The sequence below is a fragment of the Bison bison genome, unplaced genomic scaffold (assembly GCF_000754665.1).
Source record: "Bison bison bison isolate TAMUID 2011002044 unplaced genomic scaffold, Bison_UMD1.0 scf7180017864471, whole genome shotgun sequence".
Classification (NCBI taxonomy): Eukaryota; Metazoa; Chordata; class Mammalia; order Artiodactyla; family Bovidae; genus Bison; species Bison bison.
This window is the reverse complement of record NW_011495032.1, coordinates 24,802,281-24,812,870: the sequence shown is the minus strand read 5'-3', so window position 1 is coordinate 24,812,870 and position 10,590 is coordinate 24,802,281. Positions and strand designations below refer to the sequence as shown.

Genomic DNA, 10,590 nt, shown 5'->3' with positions numbered 1-10,590 from the left:
CCAGGCTCCTCCGTCCATGGGATTTTCCAGGCAAGAGTACTGGAGTGGGGTGCCATTGCCTTCTTACTCTCCATCAAATGGTTATACCAGGGACCCAATGGATGAAGTACATACAGCCAAGCCTACTGGGTTGTGTATATGCTTACTTGAACATGTTACCTACAACTCAGGTTGGTTTTAATGAAAATCTGATTTGTGTTCCTAGAAGTATAGTAAAGGGTTTTGAAGGATGTGTTGGAAGAAACAGAGCCCTTTAAAAAAAAAGCTGTTAAATCAGGAGAGATGTTTTTTTTCCCCTGGAGCATGTGGAATCTTCAAAATCAGGCCCTCTAGGTATTAAGAGTGGGGCTTTGGGATCAGTTGTCCAAGCTCTAATTCTAACTCCACCACTTAGATATATAACTTTGGGAGAGTTAGTTAACCTCAAGCCGCCATTTTTCCTGCTACACTATGGAGGTAATGGTGGCACACCACTCATAAACTTGTGCAGATTGAGTGTAGTTATAGAGATTAAATGGCTGACCTATGCCAAGCATTCAATAAATGTTAGCTATTATTGATAAAACCTTTGACCTCGTCATCACAGATGACCCATGCATCTCTCCTGATGTTTCCTACTTCTAGTTTGTTAAAAGCTCTAAGTACAGCTGCTCAGGAGCTGCCTAAATGGAGCACACTTAGCAGAAGGAGTGAAGTCAGGTCACACTCCCCTCGCTGCTTTGGTGCCTCTCTTGATACCTCGTTAGCTTCCCCAGTGGCTCAGATGGTAAAGAATCTGCCTGCAATGCAGGAGACCCAGGTTCGATCCCTGGGTCCAGAAGATCCCCTGGAGAAGGGAACAGCAACCCACTCCAGTATTCTTGCCGTGAGAATTCCACGGGAAGCTACAGTCCATGGGTTGCAAAGAGTCAGACATGACTTAAGTGACTAACACTCTGACACCTTGTTAACGGCCATCAGAGCACTTCTTAGGGGCACCATCAAACCAGTAGCAGGTAATTAAATTATTCAGGACTTGCAAATGGACTTTGTCTTCTTGATCACTGGCTGAAAGGATAATGTATTATTCTTCCTGCTTTTCTATATCTTTCTATTTTATATAACGAGCTGACATGATTAGGATGGGAAAATAAACTTTATTCAAAAAATATTATCACAATATTACTTGATAAAATAGAAGCCTGAAGTTACCTTTGCGGGCTGTATAATGACTGTAAACACCCATTGGATAGTTAGCGCCTTGGGTACAGAGATTAGGCAGTATGGAATCAGCGAAGCAAGGTTGACAATGCCCTTAAGTGTGCGTGTGTGTGCTGTCATTTCAGTTGTGTCCGACTCTTTGCAACCCTATGGACTATAGCCTGCCAGGCTCCTCTGTCCATTGGATTCTCCAGGCAAGAATACTGGAGTTGGTTGCTGTGCCCTCCTCCAGGGGGTGTAACCCCATTTATAAGGTAGATGACAGACCCAACACAACCTTGGTTGAAACCAGTTATAGTAAACTGAATCCTGTTCATCTTTCCATGAGATAAAGAAATGAGATGCTCTGTGAAATGAATTTTTAAACAAATTATTTTTGATACATTATTTAGTCAAATACCATGTTAGACATTTAAAAATATTACTGGACTTATAAAATTCTAAAAATATAAGAAGAATAAATGCTAAAACAATGAAAATTAGCTACATTTTCTGATGATTTGAGAGGTACTTGAGGTTTCTGCTAGGCTTCAAAAGCATCATGTTGATTGTTATCTAGATACTACTCCAAATTATGGTTATTTAGATTTCATAGTTATTTGATTTTTAAATACATGATGGGAAGCTGGATAAATTAGAGGCCTCATGGTTTTAACTCTGAAAATATTTGAACAGTATTTCCTTCTGTTTTTTTTTTTTTTTTAAACCAAAGCAACATATCTGTGTGTATCCAGAAGAGTAAGAACTCTGACATCTAATGTCTTGACTTAGCATTTATCTTTGCTCTTTAGGAAGTTGGGCTGTCAAGAAAGTTAAAGAGTAGGTGTGTGCTGGGTTATAAAACTCAGATTTCTGCATGCTTGTCATTAGATCCATATATAGCACTGGAGATGGTGTGAGATGCTTTAAAAATGTGATTTCACCTTCCTGCGACAGCCTTGATTCTCACGGGTCTGAGTGGAGCCTGCGTTGTATAGGTTTCCTGATTCACAGCTCAGACAGGAGAGACGTTTCTGTGAGCAGCACTGCTCTATTGATTACCCATTCTCACTTTTACCCCCTCCGCTTTTGGCTCTTTTGCTTTGAGTGTGGTGTTTTTAACTCTTGTACTATATTATTTGGATGATGAAATACTGACCCTGAGGGACAGATGGTGTGATGATTGCAGGGCTCAATTTACAGCACTGTTTCTATTCCGCTTCCCTGCCCAATCCTGCTTGGCTCTCTACGGTCAACCTGGAGACTACTTTTCACTACCCTTTCGAGGCCAAAGTTTCTTATTTTTTAAATCCCATGACTTAAAAAAAAATTTTTTTGGAAAGGATATGTAAAAATAAAAGTATGACATAATCTCACCACCATGGTTAAATTTTGATGTGTATCTTCCTGCTTATACAACTAATTTTTAAAAATTGGGATTATAGTCGAGAGGTGATGTTTTCTATACTGTCTAGTCTTGAATGCTGGTATAATTATCTACATGGCTATATAACTTTGAGTGAATTACATGAATTCTCTATGGTTTAATTTCCTTACTTTTAAAATGAGATAATAATAGTACCTATCCCTACAATTGATAGAAAGTATATTGAGTTATATAATAGAAAGTACTTAGAACAGTGGCTGGAACATTTTAAATACTAAAAAATGTTAATGAATGTTGGTATTTTTATTAAATGAGTACTATTTTTTAACCTGCTTTTAAAAAATACACTGTATTTTCTCATGTTATTCATGACTTTATTATTTACTCGTGATATGTTATTCATAAGTAATACCTGACTTTATTGCCTGACCCCAAATTCACTGTATGACTGTTTAATCAATGTCCCATTGTTGGACATGTATTATTTTCAGTGTTTTGCATGGTAAATAACCCTGTAGTAAACATTCTTGTGCATGAATCTTTGGCCACATCTCTGATTATTTCCTAAGGCAACTTCATAAAAATAGAATGCTAAATCAAAGAGTATTAGCCCTTTTTAGGTTTTTGCCAAAATGCCCTCTGGAAATGTCACGTGAATTTGTACTTCTGTATGAGACAGCTCATTTCCCCATAGCCTTCTCAGTAGTGGATATTATGATTTTAAAAGTTTCTTGCCAGGCTGTAGCTTTTGTAATCAGATGGTGCTCTGTAGTTTCCAAAGCTCTCCTCTTCTGACCGTGTTCATTGTTTTTAATACCAACTCACTCTTGAGTTATTTTTTCTTCTATTTTAATCTACCATGTCCTCTAATCTTAAATTCCTGCTTTATTACTATTCCAAACATTTTCTTTCCTTTCCTAGTTCCTCACACCATTTTCCTTCTGTTCACTGGAGTTAGACTACAATGTTCTGTTTGTATATTTGTAAGTAGGGAAAAACCACTAGACCATTCAGGTATAACCTAAATCAAATCCCTTACGATTATACAGTGGAAGTGAGAAAGAGATTTAAGGGACTATATCTGACAGACAGAGTGCCTGATGAACTATGAACAGAGGTTCGTGACACTGTACAGGAGACAGTGATCAAGACCATCCCCAAGAAAAAGAAATGCAAAAAACCAAAATGGCTGTCTGGGGAGGCCTTACAAATAGCTGTGAAAAGAAGGGAAGTGAAAAACAAAGGAGAAAAGGAAAGATATACCCATTTGAATGAAGAATTCCACAGAATGGTAAGGAGAGATAAGAAAGCCTTCCTCAGTGATCAGTGCAAAGAAAAATAGAGGAAAAGAACAGAATGGGAAAGACTAGAGATCTCTTCAAGAAAATCTGAGATACCAAGGGAACATTTCATGTGAAGATTGGGTCAATATAGGACCTAACAGAAGCAGAAGATATTAAGAAGAGGTGGCAAGAGTACACAGAAGAACTGTACAAAAAAGATCTTCACAACCTGGATAATCACAATGGTGTGATCACTCAGCTAGAGGCAGACATCTTGGAATCGAAGTCAAGTGGGCCTTAGGAAGCATCACTTCGAACAAAGCTAGTGGAGGTGATGGAATTCCAGTTGAGCTATTTCAAATCCTAGAAGATGATGCTGTGGAAGTGCTGCACTCAATATGCCAGCAAATTTGGAAAACTCAGCAGTGGCCACAGGAATGGAAAAGGTGAATTTCATTCCAATCCCAAAGAAAAGCAATGCCAAAGAATGCTCAAACTACCGCACAATTGCACTCATCTCACATGCTAGTAAAGTAATGCTCAAAATTCTCCAAGCCAAGCTTCAGCAATACGTGAACTGTGAACCAGATGTTCAAGCTGGTTTTAGAAAAGGCAGAGGAACCAGAGATCAAATTGCCAACATCCTCTGGATCATGGAAAAAGCAAGAGAGTTCCAGAAAAACATCTATTTCTGCTTGATTGACTACGCCAAAGCCTTTGACTGTGTGAATCACAATAAACTGTGGAAAATTCTGAAAGAGATGGGAATACCAGACGACCTTACCTGCCTCTTGAGAAATCTGTGTGCAGGTCAGGAAGCAACAGTTAGAACTGGACATGGAACAACAGACTGGTTCCAAAGAGGAAAAGGAGTACATCAAGGCTGTATATTGTCACCCTGCTTATTTAACTTACATGCAGAATACATCATGAGAAACGCTGGGCTGGAGGAAGCACAAGCTGGAATCAAGATTGCCAGGAGAAATATCAATAACCTCAGATATGCAGATGACACCACCCTTATAACACAAAGCAAAGAAGAAGTAAAGAGCCTCTTGAAAGTGAAAGAGGATAGTGAAAAAGTTGGCTTAAAACTCAACATTCAGAAAACTAAGATCATGGCATCTGGTCCCACCACTTCATGGCAAATAGATGGGGAAACAGTGGAAACAGTGGCTGACTTTATTTTTTGGGCTCCAGAATCACTGCAGCTGGCGACTGCAGTCATGAAATCAAAAGATGTTTACTCCTTGGAAGAAAAGCTATGGCCACCCTAGACAGCAGAGACATTTAAAAAGCAGACATTAAAAAGCAGAGACATTACTTTGCCAACAAAGGTCTGTCTCATCAAGGCTATGGTTTTTCCAGTAGTCATGTATGGATATGAGAGCTGGACTGTAAAGAAAGCTGAGCATCGAAGAATTGATACTTTTGAACTGTGCTGTTGGAGAAGACTCTTGAGAGTCCCTTGGACTGCGAGGAGATCCAACAAGTCCATCCTAAAGAAGATCAGTCCTGAGTGTTCATTGGAAGGACTGATGTTGAAGCTGAAACTACGGTACTTTGGCCAGTACCTGATGCAAAGAGCTGACTCATTGGAAAAGACCCTGATGCTGGGAAAGATTGAAGGCAGGAGGAGAAGGGGACAATAGAGGATGAGATGGTTGGATGGCATTACTGACTCAATGGACATGAGTTTGGGTAAACTCCAGGAGTTTGTGATGGACAGGGAGGCCTGGCGTGCTGCGGTCCATGGGGTCACCAAGAGTCGGACATGACAGAAGGACTGAACTGACTGAATGTTGTCAATATGATAGATGGATACCTCAAGAAGATGGGAACTTCTTTTTTCCATCGAGCCCAGGTCTAACTAAAAATGAAGCCATTCCCCAAAAGACTCATCTACTTTATAAAGAAATAAGATTCCTGTTGCCTGGAATATTTCAGCCATATGGACGAGCATCTGAAAACTGTAGAAGGTATTCTTGCTTTGGGCAGTAAGTCAGCCTACGTATCAGTGTCCACCCAGTAAAACAGAAACCACTCTAAATATTTAAACATAGAAGGAACTTAATTTAGGGAATTGATTACACCAGTGACTCAGATGCCAAAAAGATGTTGAGGCAACACTGAGATTACTAACATCAGGAAGCCAGTCTGAGCCCTAGGCTAAAGGGCAGAAGGAGTAGCTGGCAAGGTCACCTGGAGGAACCTGGAGCCACAGTGGGCCTTCCTGGAGCTGGACCACAGAGGTGATGGGCGTACTTCTTACCACCACGGGTGGACTGGGAGAAGAGAAATCCCCAGGCTTTTCTCTCCTCCCTCTCCAACCTCCTTCCAATGTCACCCAATGGCAAATGCAATTAGAAGCCAGTTGACACAGATGTCTGTGGAATTACATGCAGCCTGTGGCCAATCCCACGGTGATATAGAGTTGAGTGAGGTAAGGGCGAGGAGACGATGTGAGTGCAAACAGGCCAAGGCCTGACACAGATTCCTGGAGGCCCCCCGGTCCACAGACAACAGGGTGAAGTGCAAAGCATGGAGAGGTAGGCAGTCTTGGTGTGAATCTGGGCTCTGCCATTTACTAGCTTTGAGAATTTGGCCAAGTCACTTAACTCCAAGCTTCAGTTTCCTCATCTACAAACAGAGGCAAGAGAAACCACATCTCACAGGTCATTGTGAAGATTTAATGCAGTAATAGTTGTAATATAATAAGTATTCAACAACAATTGGTTTCCTTTCATCCAATTTATGATTTTTAATATCAAGGGCAACTGGGCATGTGGTCAAGGTCATTAAGCTTCTTTGAAATATTTTGAAAGAAGGAAAGAGGGCAGAGAAATTTTCCTTTTGGAAGCTCTCCATCGGAGGGATATGATAAATTGCTCTATAATGATACTGGGGGATGATTTAAAACACACTGAGGGTATCGTGCATGATTGATTCATTCATTTCACAAACATTTATGGGTACTCACTATTTTTTTTCTGGAAACTAAGATTTAGATGTGGTTTCTGCCGTCAAGGAGATGGCAACTGATGGACCAGAGATGCCTTGTGATGTACGATGGTATGGGAATGCTCACAGAGGAGGGAGCAATGGGATAGCTCTGTCTAGGGAAGTGGGAGAAGCTTCAGTGGGTGATGATAGCAGAGTTGTGTTTTGAAGGATGAAGAGGAGTTTTCCAGATGTAGAGGCACATGCAAAAGTGTAGAGTTACAAAAGGGCACAAGATGCTAGTGGAATGGTGAGCTCTTCACATGGACGGGGCCTCGAGGGGTCCACAGTCATGGTGGTGGTTAGAATGAGTGGCAGATATGGCTAGAAATGAAAGAGAAAGCCAGTGCATGAAGGGCCTGGCAAAGAAGTTAACGACTTTATCCTACGGAGAAAGAAAAGCCAGCAGAGACTTTTAAACTAGGGAGTCTCCCACCATCTATGACCTAGAATTTCATGAAGTGACACATCATCCAGTCTCTCTCATGGCCTGAAGCAAAGGGCTGATGCAATGCTGATATATAAAACAGGGGACATATATACATCTCATAAGAGATTAGAAAGCCTGAATCAGAAAAATGAGCACAAGGGTTTCCCCTTAATATTAAATTCAGGGTGGAAAAAGTCATTAATTTATCCTGCAGATGCTGAAGGGCTCAAGGTAAATATTTAAAATATTCTCCTTTCCACAAAGCCAAGAATATCAGAGGTGTGAAGATGATGCTTGTGGCTATGAGACAGGATTTCAAGGATGCTGATGAAATGTCTGCTGGCAGGACCTATCTGAATTCTGAAAAGGACCTTGTGTTATATAATGGCAAGGAAAACACAAAACGATAATAAAATAGTCCGGGTGGGTCAAACAGTAAAGAATCTGCCTGCAGTGCAGGATACCGGGGTTCCATCCCTGGGTAGGGAAAATCCCCTGGAGGAGGAAACGGCAACCCACTCCAGTATTCTTGCCTGGTCAGTTCCATGGACAGAGGAGCCTGCTAGGCTATCATCCATGGGATCACAAAGAGTCAGACATGACTGAGAGACTTTCACTTCAATTCACATGTGTTCCAGAGCCCTTTCATGTAGATTATTTCATGTAAGCCTCATGACAGTGGTGTGCCATGAGTACAATCCCATTCTGGAGATGAAGAAATGGAAATCTGAGGGTTTCAGAGCTTCCTAGGATCTCTGAAGAAGTTATACCCAAGTCTGTAGCTGGACTTCTAGACACACAGAACAGGGCCTTCTCTGAGCCCTGGACACTGCTCTGCTTACCTGTCTCCTTCCGTATGCCAGGATGGCTTCCTTGAGGTCCTGCAGTGTGTGCAGTTCAAGATCTGGCCTCTTCCTGCGGCCTTTGGGGCGGTAGGGGCCTTTTCTCCTCTCTTTGGGGGTCCATGCTGAAATAGCCAAACCTTCCGAGTAGAGGATCAGGGCGCCTTTTCTAGTGCTGAATGTTTTAGGAAGAAAGAGGCTCCATGTGTGCTGGTCAGCATTGCCCTCATCCTGTGGTTTTCTGACCAAGATGTAATCTTCCGGGGACTTCCAGTTCAAGTAATCCTGCAGTGGAAACAAAGCACCTTAACCTGGTCCCCAGTGGAAGGCCCTTCCACGGCAAATACTGCACGGGCAAGTGTTTAACATGTTGTCCGTGACTGCTTTTCTCTGAATTGTTCACATGGTGTCATGAACACAGTATTTTTTTTTTTTTCATTTATTTACTTATTTATTTTTTAACACCGAAAACATTTTGTCTTGGGGTATAGCCAGTTAACAATATTATGATAGTTTCAGGTGAACAGTGAAGGGACTCAGCCATATATATACATGTATCCATTCTTTTCCAACCCCCCACACTCCTCTTAGCAACTGATTTTGTTCTCCACCTCTCAGAGTTAGTAGAACCCAGGGCATGTTTCTCTTTTACCCCATATAACTTTCAAGAGAGCCTTTTTATGCCTACAGGCTTGAATAGGGTAGAATGTGGCTTCTAGGCCAGTTAAAATTTCCTGGTATGCAAGGAAGTAGTAAGAATTACCAAGGGCAGCAGATAACTTTGAAATTAGACCTGGAGTAGCTGGCAGTTTAAATGGGAGAAAACCATGCCAACCCATCACTTCAGCTATATACAGGGAGAATTTCTATACATTCCAGATGCTATGTAATGTTACCTAATTTGGCTGTTTAGGAGCCTATAAAGTAGTTACATATCTTGTAAGTAAGTGAATGCCATTGGCCACAGAGGTCTTTTGAAACTTTATATGTCTTTTAATACAGTGAAGGTCGAATATCATGACAAACTACCATGACAATGGAAATCTCTGTATGATCCAAAAATTTTCAAACACCCCCAGTGGATTTCTTATTCCTGGCAGGAGTCAATGAAATAAAATTCCAGTACAACAAAGGAATTTTGCCACCTCTTTAAAAATCTTCTAAAATGAAAAAAAAAAAAAGGTTTTTTTTTTTGCTTATATTAAATATGAGTCCTTGCGGGTTGAATTCCAGAAGGTTCAAGGAAGCCATTGAATTGGCATGAGCACACTCAGCATTTCAACCACAGAACATGATGTCTAAAAACCCAAACAGCCATCAGCTTGCCTAGAACCCAGGTGGAAATTCTGGTCTTGTACCAAACCGCCCCAATTCTAGACCATGTGGAATCTCCTCCTGTCTAAAGCAAATGAGGCCATAAATCAGTGAGGGAGGGGGAGGACAAGGGCCCAGGTGGCAACTTCTGTGGGTCAAGCAAACTACCTTATTTTCTTGAGTTTCACCAAGGAGGACGGATGGTCTCTCGGTGACCCCCATCACCTCAGAAACAAAACCAACCAAAACACACAGGGCTCAGCCCCAAGTGGAAAAACAGAACGTTCCCCTCCCATCCCCCAAATATGCTTTTATTCATTGGTAAGACTCACCTCCGGTTCAAAATAGACTTCTAGCTTCTGTTTGTTCTGGACCAGCTTGCCATGTCCCCGGCTCAGGAGAGAGAGGGTGAACATGGTTTTCCTCTGAGCACCCTTCTCAGGGGCAGTTCATCTTGGTTTTGAAGGCTGAAAACCGGTCACACCTCAGGGTTTCCTGAGCTCAGCAGTGAGCCCAAGAAGACCACAAACACTGGGCCTTTTATGAAATACATTTTTTTTCACTTATACAGCAGCTTCTTAATAACAACTAGCCACAGAGTTTAGACAGTGTGTGTCTTTGTCGGGAGAAAAAATAAACCACACACCCAGACTCCTCAAGCCCTGGATTGTCTGCTCTCTGGGCCGCCCTCTCTCCTCTTCGCCTGCACCCTTGTTGTGCCTGGTCCTGTTGCTCGGGTACCGGCCGTGTGCATCGGCAGATCTGGGCCACAGGCACCCTCCTTCTCACTGTGACCGGAGGTTGTTTCCTGGTTGCTATGGCAGCACAGGGACGTGAAGTCGCTTAAGCCAGTCTAGGCAAGGCAGGGACTGTTGAGGGCAGGGTTCACACCCTGTGGGGAGGGAGGGTCAAATGGACATTGAAGGGACCAGGCTCAGATTTCAGGTCCTGATTTCGGGGATAGGGGGCATGTTGGGATATTCTTTCTGTTACAGGACTTGTTCTGCTGGTAGAGAGTGTCTCCCCCTTCTTCAGATATGAGAGCTTTTTCACTGTCAACCAAGCATTAACAGACTCAGAGGAGTCGTGTAGGTCATCTAAAGCAACCTGTGACATTTTCTTTGGCTGAGCTCCAGCGTCTTCTCAGCTGGACAT

The 10,590-nt window shown here is 42.1% G+C and overlaps 1 protein-coding gene across 2 annotated transcripts in view; it reads right to left on the bottom strand.

The window, feature by feature from the left end:
* KIAA2012 (KIAA2012 ortholog) overlaps positions 1 to 10,155 on the bottom strand; it is a 128,569-nt gene extending 118,414 nt beyond the window's left edge. For both annotated transcript variants that reach the window (XM_010860985.1, XM_010860984.1), the window contains exons 1-2: positions 9,768 to 10,155; positions 8,122 to 8,406 (exon numbers count right to left, since the gene is read on the bottom strand). In XM_010860985.1, the coding sequence (XP_010859287.1) occupies positions 8,122 to 8,406; positions 9,768 to 9,851 (369 nt within the window). In that variant the 5' untranslated portion in view covers positions 9,852 to 10,155. The remainder of the gene's footprint in view (positions 1 to 8,121; positions 8,407 to 9,767) is intronic.
* Positions 10,156 to 10,590: the final 435 nt, after the last annotated feature.